Source organism: Oncorhynchus nerka, linkage group LG14 (genome assembly GCF_034236695.1).
Source record: "Oncorhynchus nerka isolate Pitt River linkage group LG14, Oner_Uvic_2.0, whole genome shotgun sequence".
NCBI classification, from domain to species: Eukaryota; Metazoa; Chordata; class Actinopteri; order Salmoniformes; family Salmonidae; genus Oncorhynchus; species Oncorhynchus nerka.
Genome location: NC_088409.1, coordinates 96,712,710 through 96,737,709, shown reverse-complemented (window position 1 = coordinate 96,737,709; position 25,000 = coordinate 96,712,710). Strand labels below are relative to the sequence as shown.

Below are 25,000 nucleotides of genomic sequence, written 5' to 3'. Positions count from 1 at the left end.
GGAGCACGAGAGAGAAGCACGAGAGAGAGAGGAGCACAAGAGAGAGAGGAGCACGAGAGAGAGAGGAGCACGAGAGAGAGAGGAGCACAAGAGAGAGAGAGGAGCACGAGAGAGAGAGAGGAGCACGAGAGAGAGGAGCACGAGAGAGAGGAGCAGGAGAGGGGAACGAGAGAGAGAGGAACAGGAGAGAGAGGAGCACGAGAGAGAGAGAGGAGCACGAGAGAGAGAGGAGCACGAAAGAGAGAGGGGAGCACGAGAGAGAGAGAGGAGCACGAGAGAGAGAGAGAGGAGCAAGAGAGAGAGAGAGAGGAGCACGAGAGAGAGAGGGGAGCACGAGAGAGAGAGGAGCACGAGAGAGAGAGGGGAGCACGAGAGAGAGAGGGGAGCACGAGAGAGAGAGAGAGGAGCACGAGAAAGAGAGGAGCACGAGAGAGAGAGGAGCACAAGAGGGGAGCACGAGAGAGAGAGGAGCAGGACAGAGAGGAGCAGGAGAGAGAGGAGCAGGATAGAGAGGAACAGGAGAGAGAGGAGCATGAGAGAGAGGAGCATGAGAGAGAGGAGCATTGGAGAGAGAGAGAGGGAGAGAGGAGCAGGAGAGAAAGGAGCACAAGAGTGAGAGAGGAGCAGGAGAGAGAGAGGAGCACGAGAGAGAGAGGAGCACGAGAGAGAGAGGAGCACGAGAGAGAGAGAGGAGCACGAGAGAGAGAGAGGAGCGAGAGAGAGAGAGGAGCACGAGAAAGAGAGGAGCACGAGAAAGAGAGGAGCACGAGAAAGAGAGGAGCACGAGAGAGGGGAGCTCGAGAGAGGGAGCTCGAGAGAGGGGAGCACGAGAGAGAGAGAGAGAGAGAGAGGAGCACGAGAAAGAGAGGAGCACGAGAAACAGGAGCAGGAGAGAGAGGAGCAGGAGAGAGAGGAGCAGGAGAGAGAGAGAGAGAGAGAGAGAGAGAGAGAAGCAGGAGAGAGAGAGAGAAGCAGGAGAGAGAGGAGCACAAGAGAGAGAGAGAGAGAGAGAGAGAGGAGCACGAGAAAGAGAGGAGCACGAGAAAGAGAGGAGCAGGAGAGAGAGGAGCAGGAGAGAGAGGAGCAGGAGAGAGAGAGAGAGAGAGAGAGAGAGAGAGAGAGAGAGAAGCAGGAGAGAGAGAGAGGAGCAGGAGAGAGAGAGAGAGAGAGAGAGGAGCACGAGAGGAGCAGGAGAGAGAGAGAGGAGCAGGAGAGAGAGAGAGGAGCAGGAGAGAGAGAGAGAGAGAGAGAGGAGCAGGAGAGAGGAGCAGGAGAGAGAGAGAGGAGCACAAGAGAGAGGAGCAAAAGAGAGAGAGTGAGCAGGAGAGAGAGAGAGAGAGAGAGAGAGAGAGAGCAGCATAAGGGAGAGAGGAGCACAAGAGGGCTCCTGAGTGGCTCAGCGGTCTAAGGCACTGCATCTCAGTGCTAGAGGTGTCACTACAGTCCCTGTATCACAGTCGGCCATGATTGGGAGTCCCATAGGGCGGTGCACATTATTATTTTTCACAGTTATTCAACCAGGTAGGCCAGTTGAGAACAAGTTCTCATTTACAACCGCAACCTACAATTAGCCCAGCGTCGTCAGGTTTGGCCGGGGTAGGCCGTCATTATTAACTGACTTCCCTACATAAATAATGGTTAAATGTAAAATATATATATATATTAAAATAGAGAGAGAACCATGAGAGAGAGAGGTCACAAAAACAGGAGAAAAACCTCTCTCACTGCCTGGGCTTCATACATCTGATACTCACACAGTACATCTATGTACTGAAATACAAGAGGACATACACATGCACACACACAGTTCTAGAAACCACACACGCACACACACACACACACACACTTACCTCTCCCTGGAAGCTCTTGAGCAGAGGAGCCACTTGCTTTTTGACGTCCTGAAAGACGAAGAAGAAACAGTTTAGCAGGTTTCCAGAGTACCCTGATAAACACCCTGATAAACACCCTGACAAACACCCTGACAAACACCCTGATAAACACCCTGATAAACACACTGACAAACACCCTGATAAACACCCTGATAAACACCCTGACAAACACCCTGATAAACACACTGACAAACACCCTGATAAACACCCTGATAAACACCCTGATAAACACACTGATAAACACCCTGATAAACACACTGACAAAACACCTGATAAACAAAAACACCACCCTGATAAACACCCTGATAAACACCCTGATAAAAACACCCTGAACACTGACAAACACCCTGATAAACACCCTGATAAACACCCTGATAAACACACTGATAAACACACTGACAAACACCCTGATAAACACACTGATAAACACCCTGATAAACACACTGATAAACACCCTGACAAACACCCTGATAAACACCTGATAAACACCCTGATAAACACCCTGATAAACACCCTGATAAACACCCTGATAAACACCCTGATAAACACCCTGATAAACACCCTGATAAACACCCTGATAAACACCCTGATAAACACACTGATAAACACCCTGATAAACACCCTGATAAACACCCTGATAAACACCCTGATAAACACCCTGATAAACACACTGACAAACACCCTGATAAACACCCTGATAAACACCCTGATAAACACCTGATAAACACCCACCCTGATAAACACACACCCTGATAAACACCCTGATAAACACCCTGATAAACACCCTGATAAACACACTGATAAACACCCTGATAAACACCCTGATAAACACACTGACAAACACACTGACAAACACCCTGACAAACACACTGATAAACACCCTGATAAACACACCGACAAACACCCTGATAAACACCCTGATAAACACCCTGATAAACACCCTGATAAACACCCTGATAAACACCCTGATAAACACCCTGATAAACACCCTGATAAACACCCTGATAAACACCCTGATAAACACACGGTACCAATCTATAGAGGTGTTACGTCGTTTCACCTAACACTGGCCGTTTCACCAAACACTGGCTGTTTCACCAAACACTGGCCGTTTCACCTAACACTGGCCGTTTCACCTAACACTGGCTGTTTCACCAAACACTGGCCGTTTCACCTAACACTGGCCGTTTCACCTAACACTGGCCGTTCCACCTAACACTGGACCTAACACTGGCCGTTTCACCTAACACTGGCCGTTTCACCAAACACTGGCCGTTTCACCTAACACTGGCCGTTTCACCTAACACTGGCCGTTTCACCTAACACTGGCCGTTTCACCTAACACTGGCCGTTTCACCTAACACTGGCCGTTTCACCTAACACTGGCCGTTCCACCTAACACTAGCCGTTTCACCTAACACTGGCCGTTTCACCTAACACTGGACCTAACACTGGCCGTTTCACCTAACACTGGACCTAACACTGGCCGTTTCCCCTAACACTGGCCGTTTCACCTAACACTGGCCGTTTCACCTAACACTGGCCGTTCCACCTAACACTGGACCTAACACTGGCCGTTTCACCTAACACTGGCCGTTTCACCAAACACTGGCCGTTTCACCAAACACTGGCCGTTTCACCAAACACTGGCCGTTTCACCTAACACTGGCCGTTTCACCTAACACTGGCCGTTTCACCTAACACTGGCCGTTCCACCTAACACTGGCCGTTCCACCTAACACTAGCCGTTTCACCTAACACTGGCCGTTTCACCTAACACTGGACCTAACACTGGCCGTTTCACCTAACACTGGCCGTTTCACCTAACACTGGCCGTTTCACCAAACACTGGCCGTTTCACCAAACACTGGCCGTTTCACCTAACACTGGCCGTTTCACCAAACACTGGCCGTTTCCCCTAACACTGGCTGTTTCACCTAACACTGGACCGAACACTGGCTGTTTCACCTAACACTGGACCTAACACTGGCCGTTTCACCAAACACTGGACCTAACACTGGCCGTTTCACCAAACACTGGCCGTTCCACCTAACACTGGCCGTTCCACCTAACACTGGCCGTTCCACCTAACACTGGCCGTTCCACCTAACACTGGCCGTTCCACCTAACACTGGCCGTTCCACCTAACACTGGCCGTTCCACCTAACACTGGCCGTTCCACCTAACACTGGCCGTTCCACCTAACACTGGCCGTTCCACCTAACACTGGACCTAACACTGGCCGTTTCACCTAACACTGGCCTTTTCACCTAACACTGGCTGTTTCACCTAACACTGGACCTAACACTGGCCATTTAAAACCCAACCTCAGCCACAGAGTCCTATTGTTATAGCATTAGGTCAAGAGTCAGTGGTTTCTGATTAGATACCGAGTCAAGTATAGACCTCCGGGAACAAGCACATCCACACACGTGTCAGTTAGCTTGACTAAAGCCCTGGTGAGATGCAGCGCAGCGTTCACCACACAGTAAGACAGAACGGGTCATCCTGTACAGAGGGATCTACCTGCTGGGCTCCCGGCTACTTATAGACACGCATTAGATCAGGAACACATCATCAATCTAACTACATAGTGGTGTGTGTGTGTGTGTGTGTGTGTGTGTGTGTGTGTGTGTGTGTGTACACTTTCATTATAATGAACTGTCTTTCTCTTGTTTTACTGCCACAGGGTCTATATTCCCAAGGCTTAGGTCAGGGCCTGTATTACCAAAACTTAGGTCAGGGCCCGTATTCCCAAGGCTTAGGTCAGGGCCCGTATTACCAAAACTTAGGTCAGGGCCTGTATTCCCAACTCTTAGGTCAGGGCCTGTATTCCCAACTCTTAGGTCAGAGCCCGTATTACCAAGGCTTAGGTCAGGGCCTGTATTCCCAAGGCTTAGGTCAGGGCCCGTATTCCCAAGGTTTAGGTCAGGGCCCGTATTCCCAACTCTTAGGTCAGGGCCTGTATTCCCAAGGCTTAGGTCAGGGCCTGTATTACCAAAACTTAGGTCAGGGCCCGTATTCCCAAGGCTTAGGTCAGGGCCCGTATTACCAAAACTTAGGTCAGGGCCTGTATTCCCAACTCTTAGGTCAGGGCCTGTATTCCCAACTCTTAGGTCAGAGCCCGTATTACCAAGGCTTAGGTCAGGGCCTGTATTCCCAAGGCTTAGGTCAGGGCCCGTATTCCCAAGGTTTAGGTCAGGGCCCGTATTCCCAACTCTTAGGTCAGGGCCTGTATTCCCAAGGCTTAGGTCAGGGCCTGTATTCCCAACTCTTAGGTCAGGGCCTGTATTCCCAAGGCTTAGGTCAGGGCCCGTATTCCCAAGGCTTAGGTCAGGGCCCGTATTCCCAAGGCTTAGGTCAGGGCCCGTATTCCCAAGACTTAGGTCAGGGCCCGTATTCCCAAGGCTTAGGTCAGGGCCCGTATTCCCAAGGCTTAGGTCAGGGCCCGTATTCCCAAGGCTTAGGACAGGGCCCGTATTCCCAAGGCTTAGGACAGGGCTTGTATTCCCAAGGCTTAGGACAGGGCTTGTATTCCCAAGGCTTAGGTCAGGGCCCGTATTACCAAAACTTAGGTCAGGGCCCGTATTCCCAAGGCTTAGGTCAGGGCCCGTATTCCCAAGGCTTAGGTCAGGGCCCGTATTCCCAAGGCTTAGGTCAGGGGCCGTATTCCCAAGGCTTAGGTCAGGGCCTGTATTCCCAAGGCTTAGGTCAGGGCATGTATTCCCAACTCTTAGGTCAGGGCCCGTATTCCCAAGGCTTAGGTCAGGGCCCGTATTCCCAAGGCTTAGGTCAGGGCCCGTATTCCCAAGGCTTAGGTCAGGGCCCGTATTCCCAAGGCTTAGGTCAGGGCCCGTATTCCCAAGACTTAGGTCAGGGCCCGTATTCCCAAGGCTTAGGTCAGGGCCCGTATTCCCAAGGCTTAGGACAGGGCCCGTATTCCCAAGGCTTAGGACAGGGCTTGTATTCCCAAGGCTTAGGACAGGGCTTGTATTCCCAAGGCTTAGGTCAGGGCCCGTATTACCAAAACTTAGGTCAGGGCCCGTATTCCCAAGGCTTAGGTCAGGGCCCGTATTCCCAAGGCTTAGGTCAGGGCCTGTATTCCCAAGGCTTAGGTCAGGGGCTGTATACCCAAGGCTTAGGTCAGGGCCTGTATTCCCAAGGCTTAGGTCAGGGCATGTATTCCCAACTCTTAGGTCAATGCCTGTATTCCCAAGGCTTAGGACAGGGCCCGTATTCCCAACTCTTAGGTCAGGGCCCGTATTCCCAACTCTTAGGTCAGGGCCTGTATTCCCAAGGCTTAGGACAGGGCCTGTATTCCCAAGGCTTAGGACAGGGCCTGTATCCCCAACGCTTAGGTCAGGGCCTGTATTCCCAACGCTTAGGTCAGGGCCTGTATTCCCAAGGCTTAGGTCAGGGCCTGTATTCCCAATAACCCCACCCCCAGGGGTTATATCAAATGTAATGTATATTATGACCCCACTGACCCTATTGTCACCTCATCAGGGGGACACCCAACAACCTATTGAAAGAATGGCCTCCCTCCTCCATCACTAAACGCTCATCACCCCACCCGTCAAATAAATTAATAATCTGGTAGAGATAGAGAAACCTAACCCGGTCCGACGTGAATAAACCTAACCCGGTCCGACTTGAATAAACCTAACCCGGTCCGACGTGAATAAACCTAACCCGGTCCGACGTGAATAAACCTAACCCGGTCCGACGTGAATAAACCTAACCCGGTCCGACGTGAATAAACCTAACCCGGTCCGACTTGAATAAACCTAACCCGGTCCGACTTGAATAAACCTAACCCGGTCCGACGTGAATAAACCTAACCCGGTCCGACTTGAATAAACCTAACCCGGTCCGACTTGAATAAACCTAACCCGGTCCGACGTGAATAAACCTAACCCGGTCCGACGTGAATAAACCTAACCCGGTCCGACTTGAATAAACCTAACCCGGTCCGACGTGAATAAACCTAACCCGGTCCGACTTGAATAAACCTAACCCGGTCCGACTTGAATAAACCTAACCCGGTCCGACGTGAATAAACCTAACCCGGTCCGACGTGAATAAACCTAACCCGGTCCGACGTGAATAAACCTAACCCGGTCCGACGTGAATAAACCTAACCTGGTCCGACTTGAACAAACCTAACCCGGTCCGACTTGAATAAACCTAACCCGGTCCGACTTGAATAAACCTAACCCGGTCCGACTTGAACAAACCTAACCTGGTCCGACTTGAATAAACCTAACCCGGTCCGACTTGAATAAACCTAACCCGGTCCGACTTGAATAAACCTAACCCGGTCCGACTTGAACAAACCTAACCTGGTCTGAGGTGGATGAGTCTAATTTAGTCTGTTGTCATCTGACTTCTAGGCTGGTTCGACTCTCTGGGCTGGTTATTCAGAGCTAACCTCAAATCAATTATTATACCATGGCATTGTTGAATACTTGTTTCTGATTGGCTTGACACGGTACATTACATCAACATGGTAGAATTCATGTCTATAGTTGATTCTTACATGTTCTATGTTTGAGCTGCTTTTGAAAGCAAAAGTCGAATTGAAAACATTATTGGCGTTGTTGAATTAGAATTTCACAATAGCAAGCTACAGGACTGATGTTTTGGTGAGCTAAACTAGCGAGTCTGTCTGTTTGGTTACCACGGCAACCACTGTCGAGTAAACCTGCTAGCTACTTCAGCGGATGCTAAAACACATTTCTAGCGGCACAATGTGTTCAATTATAGCCGTGGACGACAAAAGGGGAGAATCAACCTGGGGCTCAATGGCTTCTAAGAAACATAAGGCAACACACCTTCCACGTCCTTCGTTTAGTTTCCATAGAACGCATAGCCACTCGTTAAACTCCCATTATGGCGACGTTCCTCATAACAACAACAACGATGCTTTGATTCCAGTCTGTGTTTGAACAATTAGGGTTGCCTTGGAAACACACGACAATACCCAAGGGGCATCCCCCCGGGGAGAAACAGGACAGGCATAATGATCCTAGTCAGCAGGAATGTCACATAGCACATTAAAAACAGATAAAGAACAGGTCATTCAATCCAGAATGGAGGGGGGGGGGGGGTATTTTGGGAACTTTGCATGTCTATATTTTCCTGTCCTCCTCTGGAGAAGAAGGTGTTGCTCTGTTTCAGCTGGTATGGACAGTCTAGCTGTATGGAGGAGAAGGTACTGCTCTGTTTCAGCTGGTATGGTCAGTCTAGCTGTATGGAGGAGGTACTGCTCTGTTTCAGCTGGTATGGTCAGTCTAGCTGTATGGAGGAGAAGGTACTGCTCTGTTTCAGCTGGTATGGTCAGTCTAGCTGTATGGAGGAGAAGGTACTGCTCTGTTTCAGCTGGTATGGTCAGTCTAGCTGTATGGAGGAGAAGGTACTGCTCTGTTTCAGCTGGTATGGTCAGTCTAGCTGTATGGAGGAGAAGGTACTGCTCTGTTTCAGCTGGTATGGTCAGTCTAGCTGTATAGAGGAGAAGGTACTGCTCTGTTTCAGCTGGTATGGTCAGTCTAGCTGTATGGAGGAGAAGGTACTGCTCTGTTTCAGCTGGTATGGTCAGTCTAGCTGTATGGAGGAGAAGGTACTGCTCTGTTTCAGCTGGTATGGTCAGTCTAGCTGTATGGAGGAGAAGGTACTGTCTCTGTTTCAGCTGGTATGGTCAGTCTAGCTGTATGGAGGAGAAGGTACTGTCTCTGTTTCAGCTGGTATGGTCAGTCTAGCTGTATGGAGGAGGTACTGTCTCTGTTTCAGCTGTTATGGTCAGTCTAGCTGTATGGAGGAGAAGGTACTGCTCTGTTTCAGCTGGTATGGTCAGTCTAGCTGTATGGAGGAGAAGGTACTGCTCTGTTTCAGCTGGTATGGTCAGTCTAGCTGTATGGAGGAGAAGGTACTGCTCTGTTTCAGCTGGTATGGTCAGTCTAGCTGTATGGAGGAGAAGGTACTGCTCTGTTTCAGATGGTATGGTCAGTCTAGCTGTATGGAGGAGAAGGTACTGCTCTGTTTCAGCTGGTATGGTCAGTCTAGCTGTATAGAGGAGAAGGTACTGCTCTGTTTCAGCTGGTATGGTCAGTCTAGCTGTATGGAGGAGAAGGTACTGCTCTGTTTCAGCTGGTATGGTCAGTCTAGCTGTATGGAGGAGAAGGTACTGCTCTGTTTCAGCTGGTATGGTCAGTCTAGCTGTATGGAGGAGGTATGTTCTATATCTATAAATGTCCAGATATCTGTGACAAATGTTTAAATCCTTCGAAACTAATGTGATTTATGGATTCAAATAAAGTATTTAAAATGTGTGTGTTTGTGTATCAATGCCTGTGTGTGTGTGTGTGTGTGTCACCTCTGGCGTGCTCTTCTTGAAGTCGCGGCTCTGGTCGATGAGTTTCTTCCTGGACTGTTCGCTCTCATCCTGTCTGTTGGCGAGCTGTGTGGCGGTGGCGTCTAGTTCTCTCTGAAACACACACACACGTGTTGTGAGAGGCTTTGTAGGGCGCAGCGGTCTGCATCTCAGCGCTTGATGCTTCACTACAGACACCCTGGTTCGAATCCAGACTGTATCACAACCGGCCGGGATTGGGAGTCCCATAGGGTGGCGTACAATTGGCCCAGCGTCATCCGGGTTTGGCCGGGGGGGTAGGCCGTCATTGTAAATAGGAATTTGCTCTAAACAGACTTTCCTAATTAAATAAAAATATTTTTCAAACAAATTCTCTCCCCTTCTTCCCCCTCTCCTTCTTCTCCTCAACCCTCTCCCTCCTCACCCCTCTACTTCTCCTCCTCAACCCTCTTCCTCCTCAACCCTCTCCCTCCTCAACCCTCCTCAACCCTCTCCTCCTCAACCCTCTCCCTCTCCTCCTCAACCCTCTCCCTCTTCTCCTCACCCCTCTCCTCCTCAACCCTCTCCCTCTTCTCCTCAACTCTCTCCCTCTTCTCCTCACCTCTCTTCTCCTCAACCCTCTCCTCCTCAACCCTCTCCTCCTCAACCCTCTCCTCCTCAACCCTCTCCTCCTCAACCCTCTCCCTCTTCTCCTCACCCCTCTCCTCCTCAACCCTCTCCTCCTCAACCCTCTCCCTCTCCTCCTCAACCCTCTCCTCCTCAACCCTCTCACTCTTCTCCTCAACCCTCTCACTCTTCTCCTCAACCCTCTCCCTCTTCTCCTCACCCCCTACCCGTTCTCCAACTTCCTCCCCATCCCTCTTCCCCCCCTCTCCCCTCTGCTCACCCAGGAGAGATGATGCTGCTGGTAACAGAGCACTAATAACTTAAATACCAAATGATTTATTTTACACACATTACCATAGGGGCCAGTAGAGACAAATCTACAGCATCCCCAGACACTCAAAAAGCTCACACCGTCTAGACTCAATGGGAATACCAGAATAGAGTTATCGATCAAAATAATGACAAGTCCTATTCTATCATAGATCCATCTCTTCCCAGACTGATCCCAGACCAGATCCCAGTGGGTGTAAAGCCAGACTGATCCCAGACCAGATCCCAGTGGGTGTAAAGCCACTGATCCCAGACCAGAACCCAGTGGGTGTAAAGCCAGACTGATCCCAGACCAGATCCCAGTGGGTGTAAAGCCAGACTGATCCCAGACCAGATCCCAGTGGGTGTAAAGCCAGACTGATCCCAGACCAGATCCCAGTGGGTGTAAAGCCACTGATCCCAGACCAGAACCCAGTGGGTGTAAAGCCAGACTGATCCCAGACCAGATCCCAGTGGGTGTAAAGCCAGACGGATCCCAGACCAGATCCCAGTGGGTGTAAAGCCACTGATCCCAGACCAGAACCCAGTGGGTGTAAAGCCAGACTGATCCCAGACCAGATCCCAGTGGGTGTAAAGCCAGACTGATCCCAGACCAGATCCCAGTGGGTGTAAAGCCAGGCTGATCCCAGACCAGATCCCAGTGGGTGTAAAGCCAGACTGATATAGACTACACTAGAGAGGGAGGGACAGATATAGACTACACTAGAGAGGGCGGAGGAGGGACAGATATAGACTACACTAGAGAGGGAGGGACAGATATAGACTATACTAGAGAGGGAGGGGGAGGGACAGATATAGACTACACTAGAGAGGGAGGGACAGATATAGACTACACTAGAGAAGGAGGGACATATATAGACTACACTAGAGGGAGGGACAGATATAGACTACACTAGAGAGGGAGGGACAGATATAGACTACACTAGAGAGGTAGGGACATATAGACTACACTAGAGAGGGAGGGACAGATATAGACTACACTAGAGAGGGAGGGACAGATATAGACTACACTAGAGAGGGAGGGGGAGGGACAGATATAGACTACACTAGAGAGGGAGGGACAGATATAGCCTACACTAGAGAGGGAGGGGGAGGGACAGATATAGACTACACTAGAGAGGGAGGGACAGATATAGACTACACTAGAGAGGGAGGGGGAGGGACAGATATAGACTACACTAGAGAGGGAGGGACAGATATAGACTACACTAGAGGGGGAGGGACAGATATAGACTACACTAGAGAGGGAGGGGGAGGGACAGATATAGACTACACTAGAGAGGGAGGGACAGATATAGACTACACTAGAGAGGGAGGGACAGATATAGACTACACTAGAGGGAGGGACAGATATAGACTACACTAGAGAGGGAGGGGGAGGGACAGATATAGACTACACTAGAGAGGGAGGGACAGATATAGACTACACTAGAGAGGGAGGGACAGATATAGACTACACTAGAGAGGGAGGGGGAGGGACAGATATAGACTACACTAGAGAGGGAGGGGGAGGGACAGATAGACTACACTAGAGAGGGAGGGACAGATATAGACTACACTAGAGGGAGGGACAGATATAGACTACACTAGAGGGAGGGACAGATATAGACTACACTAGAGAGGGAGGGACAGATATAGACTACACTAGAGAGGGAGGGACAGATTAAGACTACACTAGAGGGGGAGGGACAGATATAGACTACACTAGAGGGAGGGACAGATATAGACTACACTAGAGAGGGAGGGGGAGGGACAGATATAGACTACACTAGAGAGGGGGACAGATATAGACTACACTAGAGAGGGAGGGACAGATATAGACTACACTAGAGAGGGAGGGACAGATATAGACTACACTAGAGAGGGAGGGACAGATACAGACTACACTAGAGGGAGGGACAGATATAGACTACACTAGAGAGGGAGGGGGAGGGACAGATATAGACTACACTAGAGAGGGGGGGACAGATATAGACTACACTAGAGAGGGAGGAGGAGGAGGGACAGATATAGACTACACTAGAGAGGGAGGAGGAGGGACAGATATAGACTACACTAGAGAGGGAGGAACAGATATAGACTACACTAGAGAGGGAGGGACAGATATAGACTACACTAGAGAGGGAGGGACATATAGACTACACTAGAGAGGGAGGGACAGATATAGACTACACTAGAGAGGGAGGGGGAGGGACAGATATAGACTACACTAGAGAGGGAGGGACAGATATAGCCTACACTAGAGAGGGAGGGGGAGGGACAGATATAGACTACACTAGAGAGGGAGGGACAGATATAGACTACACTAGAGAGGGAGGGGGAGGGACAGATATAGACTACACTAGAGAGGGAGGGACAGATATAGACTACACTAGAGGGGGAGGGACAGATATAGACTACACTAGAGAGGGAGGGACAGATATAGACTACACTAGAGAGGGAGGGACAGATATAGACTACACTAGAGGGAGGGACAGATATAGACTACACTAGAGAGGGAGGGGGAGGGACAGATATAGACTACACTAGAGAGGGAGGGACAGATATAGACTACACTAGAGAGGGAGGGGGAGGGACAGATATAGACTACACTAGAGAGGGAGGGACAGATATAGACTACACTAGAGAGGGAGGGGGAGGGACAGATATAGACTACACTAGAGAGGGGGGACAGATATAGACTACACTAGAGAGGGAGGGACAGATATAGACTACACTAGAGGGGGAGGGGGAGGGACAGATAGACTACACTAGAGAGGGAGGGACAGATATAGACTACACTAGAGGGAGGGACAGATATAGACTACACTAGAGAGGGAGGGACAGATATAGACTACACTAGAGAGGGAGGGACAGATTAAGACTACACTAGAGGGGGAGGGACAGATATAGACTACACTAGAGGGAGGGACAGATATAGACTACACTAGAGAGGGAGGGGGAGGGACAGATATAGACTACACTAGAGAGGGGGGGACAGATATAGACTACACTAGAGAGGGAGGGACAGATATAGACTACACTAGAGAGGGAGGGACAGATATAGACTACACTAGAGAGGGAGGGACAGATACAGACTACACTAGAGGGAGGGACAGATATAGACTACACTAGAGAGGGAGGGGGAGGGACAGATATAGACTACACTAGAGAGGGGGGGACAGATATAGACTACACTAGAGAGGGAGGAGGAGGAGGGACAGATATAGACTACACTAGAGAGGGAGGAGGAGGGACAGATATAGACTACACTAGAGAGGGAGGAACAGATATAGACTACACTAGAGAGGGAGGGACAGATATAGACTACACTAGAGAGGGAGGGGGAGGGACAGATAGACTACACTAGAGAGGGAGGGGAGGGACAGATATAGACTACACTAGAGAGGGAGGGACAGATATAGACTACACTAGAGGGGGAGGGACAGATATAGACTACACTAGAGAGGGAGGGGGAGGGACAGATATAGACTACACTAGAGAGGGAGGGACAGATATAGACTACACTAGAGGGAGGGACAGATATAGACTACACTAGAGAGGGAGGGACAGATATAGACTACACTAGAGAGGGAGGGACAGATATAGACTACACTAGAGGGAGGGACAGATATAGACTACACTAGAGAGGGAGGGGGAGGGACAGATATAGACTACACTAGAGAGGGAGGGACAGATATAGACTACACTAGAGAGGGAGGGGGAGGGACAGATATAGACTACACTAGAGAGGGAGGGACAGATATAGACTACACTAGAGAGGGAGGGACAGATATAGACAGATATAGACTACACTAGAGAGGGAGGGGGAGTGACAGATATAGACTACACTAGAGAGGGAGGGACAGATATAGACTACACTAGAGAGGGAGGGGGAAGGACCGATAGACTACACTAGAGAGGGAGGGACAGATATAGACTACACTAGAGAGGGAGGGACAGATATAGACTACACTAGAGGGAGGGACAGATATAGACTACACTAGAGGGAGGGACAGATATAGACTACACTAGAGGGGGGGACAGATATAGACTACACTAGAGAGGGAGGGGGAGGGACAGATATAGACTACACTAGAGAGGGAGGGACAGATATAGACTACACTAGAGAGGGAGGGACAGATATAGACTACACTAGAGGGAGGGACAGATATAGACTACACTAGAGGGAGGGACAGATATAGACTACACTAGAGAGGGAGGGACAGATATAGACTACACTAGAGGGAGGGACAGATATAGACTACACTAGAGAGGGAGGAGGGACAGATATAGACTACACTAGAGAGGGAGGAGGGACAGATATAGACTACACTAGATAGGGAGGAGGGACAGATATAGACTACACTAGAGAGGGAGGGGGGACAGATATAGACTACACTAGAGAGGGAGGGACAGATATAGACTACACTAGAGAGGGAGGGACAGATATAGACTACACTAGAGAGGGGGGGACAGATATAGACTACACTAGAGAGGGAGGAGGGACAGATATAGACTACACTAGAGAGGGAGGAGGGACAGATATAGACTACACTAGAGAGGGAGAGGGAGGGACAGATATAGACTACACTACAGAGGGACAGATATAGACTACACTAGAGAGGGAGGGACAGATATAGACTACACTAGAGAGGGGGGGACAGATATAGACTACACTAGAGAGGGAGGAGGGACAGATATAGACTACACTAGAGAGGGAGGAGGGGGAGGGACAGATATAGACTACACTAGAAAGGGAGGAGAGGGAGGGACAGATATAGACTACACTAGAGAGGGAGGAGGGGGAGGGACAGGTATAGACTACACTAGAGAGGGAGGAGGGACAGATATAGACTACACTAGAGAGGGAGGAGAGGGAGGGACAGATATAGACTACACTAGAGAGGAAGGGGGAGGGACAGATATAGACTACACTAGAGAGGGAGGAGGGGGAGGGACAGATATAGACTACACTAGAGAGGGAGGAGAGGGAGGGACAGATATAGACTACACTAGAGAGGGAGGAGGGGGAGGGACAGATATAGACTACACTAGAGAGGGAGGAGAGGGAGGGACAAATATAGACTACACTAGAGAGGGAGGAGGGACAGATATAGACTACACTAGAGAGGGAGGAGGGGGAGGGACAGATATAGACTACACTAGAGAGGGAGGGACAGATATAAACTACACTAGAGAGGGAGGGGGAGGGACAGATATAGACTACACTAGAGAGGGAGGGGGAGGGACAGATATAGACTACACTAGAGAGGGAAGGGGAGGGACAGATGAATAGAGGCTTAAAGGAGCAAACCGTTTTTGCGTTAAGACAGAATTCTGTTTTCTTCATGGAAAAATACAAATAACGCTGCACTTCTGTGAAGCTATTCGAAGCAAATTTCTGCCGATTTCTGCGTTTCACGAATGTATTTTCTGTAGTTTCACAAATGTATTTTCTGTGAAGGAAAAATAGTTTCACGTCTCTTCTCCCTCTACTGACGCAGGTGAAATAGGTAAAGAGACGCAGATCAGTTGTTTTCTGATAATCTGCGTTTTGAAAATGCAGGGGAGGGGGAGGGGAGGGGAGGGGTATTCACCTCATGGTGCAGCCCAAGCACACCGGGGGGCTATTCCATTCTGATCCAATTCCAACCCCTTCTCCGTACATCTGACTGAAACACGGCTGATTGGGGGGGGGGGGGGGGGCGACATGCTCCCTGCCATGACAAGGTCTATTGAAATCACAGTGCAGCCCGAGCATAATGCAATCCACATCGAGATAATGTATTCACAACACTGAATAATAAAACACAGGGCTAGAACAGATTAATATTAGAATATAGAAGGGTGAGAGAACGGAAGGGTTGGATGAAGAGCAACAAGACGACTGAGGCTCTTTAAAAGAGGCCGCAACCATCACTCCCAAGCAAGGGACATGTATACTCTATATACTCAGTTCTATATACTCAGGCCACGGTGTGTTGTAGTGGAAGGTTCTATATACTCAGGCCACGGTGTGTTGTAGTGGAAGGTTCTATATACTCAGGCCACAGTGTGTTGTAGTGGAAGGTTCTATATACTCAGGCCACGGTGTGTTGTAGTGGGAGGTTCTATATACTCAGGCCACGGTGTGTTGTAGTGGAAGGTTCTATATACTCAGGCCACAGTGTGTTGTAGTGGAAGGTTCTATATACTCAGGCCACGGTGTGTTGTAGTGGAAGGTTCTATATACTCAGGCCACAGTGTGTTGTAGTGGAAGGTTCTATATACTCAGGCCACGGTGTGTTGTAGTGGAAGGTTCTATATATTCAGGCCACGGTGTGTTGTAGTGGAAGGTTCTATATACTCAGGCCACGGTGTGTTGTAGTGGAAGGTTCTATATACTCAGGCCACGGTGTGTTGTAGTGGAAGGTTCTATATACTCAGGCCACAGTGTGTTGTAGTGTAAGGTTCTATATACTCAGGCCACAGTGTGTTGTAGTGTAAGGTTCTATATACTCAGGCCACGGTGTGTTATAGTGGAAGGTTCTATATACTCAGGCCACGGTGTGTTATAGTGGAAGGTTCTATATACTCAGGCCACGGTGTGTTGTAGTGGAAGGTTATATATACTCAGGCCACAGTGTGTTATAGTGGAAGGTTCTATATACTCAGGCCACGGTGTGTTATAGTGGAAGGTTCTATATACTCAGGCCACAGTGTGTTGTAGTGGAAGGTTCTATATACTCAGGCCACGGTGTGTTATAGTGGAAGGTTCTATATACTCAGGCCACGGTGTGTTGTAGTGGAAGGTTCTATATACTCAGGCCACAGTGTGGTGTAGTGGAAGGTTCTATATACTCAGGCCACAGTGTGTTGTAGTGGAAGGTTCTATATACTCAGGCCACGGTGGGTTGTAGTGGAAGGTTCTATATACTCAGGCCACGGTGTGTTATAGTGGGAGGTTCTATATACTCAGGCCACGGTGTGTTGTAGTGGGAGGTTCTATATACTCAGGCCACGGTGTGTTGTAGTGGGAGGTTCTATATACTCAGGCCACAGTGTGTTGTAGTGGAAGGTTCTATATACTCAGGTCACGGTGTGTTGTAGTGGAAGGTTCTATCTACTCAGGCCACGGTGTGTTGTAGTGGAAGGTTCTATATACTCAGGCCACAGTGTGTTGTAGTGGAAGGTTCTATATACTCAGGCCACAGTGTGTTGTAGTGGAAGGTTCTATATACTCAGGCCACAGTGTGTTATAGTGGAAGGTTCTATATACTCAGACCACGGTGTGTTGTAGTGGAAGGTTCTATATACTCAGGCCACAGTGTGTTGTAGTGGAAGGTTCTATATACTCAGGCCACGGTGGGTTGTAGTGGAAGGTTCTATATACTCAGGCCACGGTGTGTTGTAGTGGAAGGTTCTATATACTCAGGCCACGGTGTGTTGTAGTGGAAGGTTCTATATACTCAGGCCACAGTGTGTTGTAGTGTAAGGTTCTATATACTCAGGCCACAGTGTGTTGTAGTGTAAGGTTCTATATACTCAGGCCACGGTGTGTTATAGTGGAAGGTTCTATATACTCAGGCCACGGTGTGTTATAGTGGAAGGTTCTATATACTCAGGCCACGGTGTGTTGTAGTGGAAGGTTATATATACTCAGGCCACAGTGTGTTATAGTGGAAGGTTCTATATACTCAGGCCACGGTGTGTTATAGTGGAAGGTTCTATATACTCAGGCCACAGTGTGTTGTAGTGGAAGGTTCTATATACTCAGGCCACGGTGTGTTATAGTGGAAGGTTCTATATACTCAGGCCACGGTGTGTTGTAGTGGAAGGTTCTATATACTCAGGCCACAGTGTGGTGTAGTGGAAGGTTCTATATACTCAGGCCACAGTGTGTTGTAGTGGAAGGTTCTATATACTCAGGCCACGGTGGGTTGTAGTGGAAGGTTCTATATACTCAGGCCACGGTGTGTTATAGTGGGAGGTTCTATATACTCAGGCCACGGTGTGTTGTAGTGGGAGGTTCTATATACTCAGGCCACGGTGTGTTGTAGTGGGAGGTTCTATATACTCAGGCCACAGTGTGTTGTAGTGGAAGGTTCTATATACTCAGGTCACGGTGTGTTGTAGTGGAAGGTTCTATCTACTCAGGCCACGGTGTGTTGTAGTGGAAGGTTCTATATACTCAGGCCACAGTGTGTTGTAGTGGAAGGTTCTATATACTCAGGCCACAGTGTGTTGTAGTGGAAGGTTCTATATACTCAGGCCACAGTGTGTTATAGTGGAAGGTTCTATATACTCAGGCCACGGTGTGTTGTAGTGGAAGGTTCTATATACTCAGGCCACAGTGTGTTGTAGTGGAAGGTTCTATATACTCAGGCCACGGTGGGTTGTAGTGGAAGGTTCTATATACTCAGGCCACGGTGTGTTGTAGTGTAAGGTTCTATATACTCAGGCCACAGTGTGTTATAGTGGAAGGTTCTATATACTCAGGCCACGGTGTGTTATAGTGGAAGGTTCTATATACTCAGGCCACAGTGTGTTGTAGTGGAAGGTTCTATATACTCAGGCCACGGTGTGTTGTAGTGGGAGGTTCTATATACTCAGGCCACGGTGTGTTATAGTGGAAGGTTCTATATACTCAGGCCACGGTGTGTTGTAGTGGGAGGTTCTATATACTCAGGCCACGGTGTTTTGTAGTGGAAGGTTCTATCTACTCAGGCCACGGTGTGTTGTAGTGAAAGGTTCTATATACTCAGGCCACAGTGTGTTGTAGTGGGAGGTTCTATATACTCAGGCCACGGTGTGTTGTAGTGGAAGGTTCTATCTACTCAGGCCACAGTGTGTTATAGTGGAAGGTTCTATATACTCAGGCCACGGTGTGTTGTAGTGGAAGGTTCTATCTACTCAGGCCACAGTGTGTTATAGTGGAAGGTTCTATATACTCAGGCCACAGTGTGTTATAGTGGAAGGTTCTATATACTCAGGCCACAGTGTGTTATAGTGGAAGGTTCTATATACTCAGGCCACGGTGCGTTGTAGTGGAAGGTTCTATCTACTCAGGCCACGGTGTGTTGTAGTGGAAGGTTCTATATACTCAGGCCAGTGTGTTATAGTGGAAGATTCTATATACTCAGGCCACAGTGTGTTATAGTGGAAGGTTCTATATACTCAGGCCACGGTGTGTTGTAGTGGAAGGTTATATCTACTCAGGCCACAGTGTGTTGTAGTGGAAGGTTCTATATACTCAGGCCACGGTGTGTTGTAGTGGAAGGTTCTATATATTCAGGCCACAGTGTGTTGTAGTGAAAGGTTCTATATACTCAGGCCACGGTGTGTTATAGTGGAAGGTTCTATATACTCAGGCCACAGTGTGTTGTAGTGGAAGGTTCTATATACTCAGGCCACGGTGTGTTGTAGTGAAAGGTTCTATATACTCAGGCCACGGTGTGTTGTAGTGGAAGGTTCTATATACTCAGGCCACAGTGTGTTGTAGTGGAAGGTTCTATATACTCAGGCCACGGTGTGTTGTAGTGGGAGGTTCTACATACTCAGGCCACGGTGTGTTATAGTGGAAGGTTCTATATACTCAGACCACAGTGTGTTATAGTGGAAGGTTCTATATACTCAGGCCACAGTGTGTTGTAGTGAAAGGTTCTATATACTCAGGCCACGGTGTGTTGTAGTGGGAGGTTCTATATACTCAGGCCACGGTGTTTTGTAGTGGAAGGTTCTATCTACTCAGGCCACGGTGTGTTGTAGTGAAAGGTTCTATATACTCAGGCCACAGTGTGTTGTAGTGGGAGGTTCTATATACTCAGGCCACGGTGTGTTGTAGTGGAAGGTTCTATATACTCAGGCCACGGTGTGTTGTAGTGGAAGGTTCTATATATTCAGGCCACAGTGTGTTGTAGTGAAAGGTTCTATATACTCAGGCCACGGTGTGTTATAGTGGAAGGTTCTATATACTCAGGCCACAGTGTGTTGTAGTGGAAGGTTCTATATACTCAGGCCACGGTGTGTTGTAGTGAAAGGTTCTATATACTCAGGCCACGGTGTGTTGTAGTGGAAGGTTCTATATACTCAGGCCACAGTGTGTTGTAGTGGAAGGTTCTATATACTCAGGCCACGGTGTGTTGTAGTGAAAGGTTCTATATACTCAGGCCACGGTGTGTTGTAGTGAAAGGTTCTATATACTCAGGCCACAGTGTGTTGTAGTGAAAGGTTCTATATACTCAGGCCACGGTGTGTTATAGTGGAAGGTTCTATATACTCAGGCCACAGTGTGTTGTAGTGGAAGGTTCTATATACTCAGGCCACGGTGTGTTGTAGTGAAAGGTTCTATATACTCAGGCCACGGTGTGTTGTAGTGGAAGGTTCTATATACTCAGGCCACAGTGTGTTGTAGTGGAAGGTTCTATATACTCAGGCCACGGTGTGTTGTAGTGAAAGGTTCTATATACTCAGGCCACGGTGTGTTGTAGTGAAAGGTTCTATATACTCAGGCCACGGTGGGTTGTAGTGGAAGGTTCTATCTACTCAGGCCACGGTGTGTTGTAGTTTCTATATACTCAGGCCACAGTGTGTTGTAGTGTAAGGTTCTATATACTCAGGCCACGGTGTGTTGTAGTGGAAGGTTCTATATACTCAGGCCACGGTGTGTTATAGTGGAAGGTTCTATATACTCAGGCCACGGTGTGTTGTAGTGGAAGGTTCTATATACTCAGGCCACGGTGTGTTGTAGTGGAAGGTTCTATATACTCAGGCCACAGTGTGTTGTAGTGGGAGGTTCTATATACTCAGGCCACGGTGTGTTGTAGTGGAAGGTTCTATATACTCAGGCCACGGTGTGTTGTAGTGAAAGGTTCTATATACTCAGGCCACGGTGTGTTGTAGTGAAAGGTTCTATATACTCAGGCCACGGTGGGTTGTAGTGGAAGGTTCTATCTACTCAGGCCACGGTGTGTTGTAGTGAAAGGTTCTATATACTCAGGCCACAGTGTGTTGTAGTGTAAGGTTCTATATACTCAGGCCACGGTGTGTTGTAGTGGAAGGTTCTATATACTCAGGCCACGGTGTGTTATAGTGGAAGGTTCTATATACTCAGGCCACGGTGTGTTGTAGTGGAAGGTTCTATATACTCAGGCCACGGTGTGTTGTAGTGGAAGGTTCTATATACTCAGGCCACAGTGTGTTGTAGTGGAAGGTTCTATATACTCAGGCCACGGTGTGTTGTAGTGGAAGGTTCTATATACTCAGGCCACAGTGTGTTGTAGTGGAAGGTTCTATATACTCAGGCCACAGTGTGTTGTAGTGGAAGGTTCTATATACTCAGGCCACAGTGTGTTGTAGTGGAAGGTTCTATATACTCAGGCCACGGTGTGTTGTAGTGGAAGGTTCTATATACTCAGGCCACGGTGTGTTGTAGTGTAAGGTTCTATATACTCAGGCCACAGTGTGTTATAGTGGAAGGTTCTATATACTCAGGCCACGGTGTGTTATAGTGGAAGGTTCTATATACTCAGGCCACGGTGTGTTGTAGTGTAAGGTTCTATATACTCAGGCCACAGTGTGTTATAGTGGAAGGTTCTATATACTCAGGCCACGGTGTGTTGTAGTGGGAGGTTCTATATACTCAGGCCACGGTGTGTTGTAGTGGGAGGTTCTATATACTCAGGCCACAGTGTGTTGTAGTGGAAGGTTCTATATACTCAGGTCACGGTGTGTTGTAGTGGAAGGTTCTATCTACTCAGGCCACGGTGTGTTGTAGTGGAAGGTTCTATATACTCAGGCCACAGTGTGTTGTAGTGGAAGGTTCTATATACTCAGGCCACAGTGTGTTGTAGTGGAAGGTTCTATATACTCAGGCCACAGTGTGTTATAGTGGAAGGTTCTATATACTCAGGCCACGGTGTGTTGTAGTGGAAGGTTCTATATACTCAGGCCACAGTGTGTTGTAGTGGAAGGTTCTATATACTCAGTGGGTTGTAGTGGAAGGTTCTATATACTCAGGCCACGGTGTGTTGTAGTGTAAGGTTCTATATACTCAGGCCACAGTGTGTTATAGTGGAAGGTTCTATATACTCAGGCCACGGTGTGTTATAGTGGAAGGTTCTATATACTCAGGCCACAGTGTGTTGTAGTGGAAGGTTCTATATACTCAGGCCACGGTGTGTTGTAGTGGGAGGTTCTATATACTCAGGCCACGGTGTGTTATAGTGGAAGGTTCTATATACTCAGACCACAGTGTGTTATAGTGGAAGGTTCTATATACTCAGGCCACAGTGTGTTGTAGTGAAAGGTTCTATATACTCAGGCCACGGTGTGTTGTAGTGGGAGGTTCTATATAATCAGGCCACGGTGTTTTGTAGTGGGAGGTTCTATATACTCAGGCCACGGTGTTTTGTAGTGGAAGGTTCTATCTACTCAGGCCACGGTGTGTTGTAGTGAAAGGTTCTATATACTCAGGCCACAGTGTGTTGTAGTGTTCTATATACTCAGGCCACGGTGTGTTGTAGTGGAAGGTTCTATCTACTCAGGCCACAGTGTGTTATAGTGGAAGGTTCTATATACTCAGGCCACGGTGTGTTGTAGTGGAAGGTTCTATCTACTCAGGCCACAGTGTGTTATAGTGGAAGGTTCTATATACTCAGGCCACAGTGTGTTATAGTGGAAGGTTCTATATACTCAGGCCACAGTGTGTTATAGTGGAAGGTTCTATATACTCAGGCCACGGTGCGTTGTAGTGGAAGGTTCTATCTACTCAGGCCACGGTGTGTTGTAGTGGAAGGTTCTATATACTCAGGCCAGTGTGTTATAGTGGAAGGTTCTATATACTCAGGCCACAGTGTGTTATAGTGGAAGGTTCTATATACTCAGGCCACGGTGTGTTGTAGTGGAAGGTTCTATCTACTCAGGCCACAGTGTGTTGTAGTGGAAGGTTCTATATACTCAGGCCACGGTGTGTTGTAGTGGAAGGTTCTATATATTCAGGCCACAGTGTGTTGTAGTGAAAGGTTCAGGCAGGCCACGGTGTGTTATAGTGGAAGGTTCTATATACTCAGGCCACAGTGTGTTGTAGTGGAAGGTTCTATATACTCAGGCCACGGTGTGTTGTAGTGAAAGGTTCTATATACTCAGGCCACGGTGTGTTGTAGTGGAAGGTTCTATATACTCAGGCCACAGTGTGTTGTAGTGGAAGGTTCTATATACTCAGGCCACGGTGTGTTGTAGTGAAAGGTTCTATATACTCAGGCCACGGTGTGTTGTAGTGAAAGGTTCTATATACTCAGGCCACGGTGGGTTGTAGTGGAAGGTTCTATCTACTCAGGCCACGGTGTGTTGTAGTGAAAGGTTCTATATACTCAGGCCACAGTGTGTTGTAGTGTAAGGTTCTATATACTCAGGCCACGGTGTGTTGTAGTGGAAGGTTCTATATACTCAGGCCACGGTGTGTTATAGTGGAAGGTTCTATATACTCAGGCCACGGTGTGTTATAGTGGAAGGTTCTATATACTCAGGCCACGGTGTGTTATAGTGGAAGGTTCTATATACTCAGGCCACGGTGTGTTGTAGTGGAAGGTTCTATATACTCAGGCCACAGTGTGTTGTAGTGGAAGGTTCTATATACTCAGGCCACAGTGTGTTATAGTGGAAGGTTCTATATACTCAGGCCACAGTGTGTTATAGTGGAAGGTTCTATATACTCAGGCCACAGTGTGTTGTAGTGGAAGGTTCTATATACTCAGGCCACGGTGTGTTATAGTGGAAGGTTCTATATACTCAGGCCACAGTGTGTTGTAGTGAAAGGTTCTATATACTCAGGCCACGGTGGGTTGTAGTGGAAGGTTCTATATACTCAGGCCACGGTGTGTTATAGTGGAAGGTTCTATATACTCAGGCCACAGTGTGTTGTAGTGATAGTGGAAAGGTTCTATATACTCAGGCCACAGTGTGTTGTAGTGGAAGGTTCTATATACTCAGGCCACGGTGTGTTGTAGTGGAAGGTTCTATATACTCAGGCCACGGTGTGTTGTAGTGAAAGGTTCTATATACTCAGGCCACGGTGGGTTGTAGTGGAAGGTTCTATATCAGGCCACAGTGTGTTGTAGTGGAAGGTTCTATATACTCAGGCCAGTGTGTTGTAGTGGAAGGTTCTATATACTCAGGCCACGGTGGTGGAAGGTTCTATATACTCAGTGTGTTGTAGTGGAAGGTTCTATATACTCAGGCCACGGTGTGTTGTAGTGGCCACAGTGTGTTATAGTGTAAGGTTCTATATACTCAGGCCACGGTGTGTTGTAGTGGAAGGTTCTATATACTCAGGCCACGTGTGTTATAGTGGAAGGTTCTATATACTCAGGCCACAGTGTGTTGTAGTGGAAGGTTCTATATACTCAGGCCACGGTGTGTTGTAGTGGAAGGTTCTATATACTCAGGCCACGGTGTTGTTATAGTGGAAGGTTCTATATACTCAGGCCACAGTGTGTTGTAGTGGAAGGTTCTATATACTCAGGCCACAGTTGTAGTTTCTATATACTCAGGCCACGGTAGTGGAAGGTTCTATATACTCAGGCCACAGTGTGTTGTAGTGGAAGGTTCTATATACTCAGGCCACAGTGTGTTGTAGTGGAAGGTTCTATATACTCAGGCCACGGTGTGTTGTAGTGGAAGGTTCTATATACTCAGGCCACAGTGTGTTGTAGTGGAAGGTTCTATATACTCAGGCTCAGTGTGTTGTAGTGGAAGGTTCTATATACTCAGGCCACGGTGTTGTAGTGGAAGGTTCTATATACTCAGGCCACAGTGTGTTGTAGTGGAAGGTTCTATATACTCAGGC

The 25,000-nt window shown here is 48.3% G+C and overlaps 1 protein-coding gene across 1 annotated transcript in view; it reads right to left on the bottom strand.

Moving 5' to 3' along the window:
- LOC115125974 (homeobox protein cut-like 1) overlaps positions 1-25,000 on the bottom strand; it is a 230,054-nt gene that overhangs the window by 147,355 nt on the left and 57,699 nt on the right. The window contains exons 2-3 of the mRNA XM_065000585.1: positions 9,262-9,372; positions 1,851-1,898 (exon numbers count right to left, since the gene is read on the bottom strand). Of these exons, the coding sequence (XP_064856657.1) occupies positions 1,851-1,898; positions 9,262-9,372 (159 nt within the window). The remainder of the gene's footprint in view (positions 1-1,850; positions 1,899-9,261; positions 9,373-25,000) is intronic.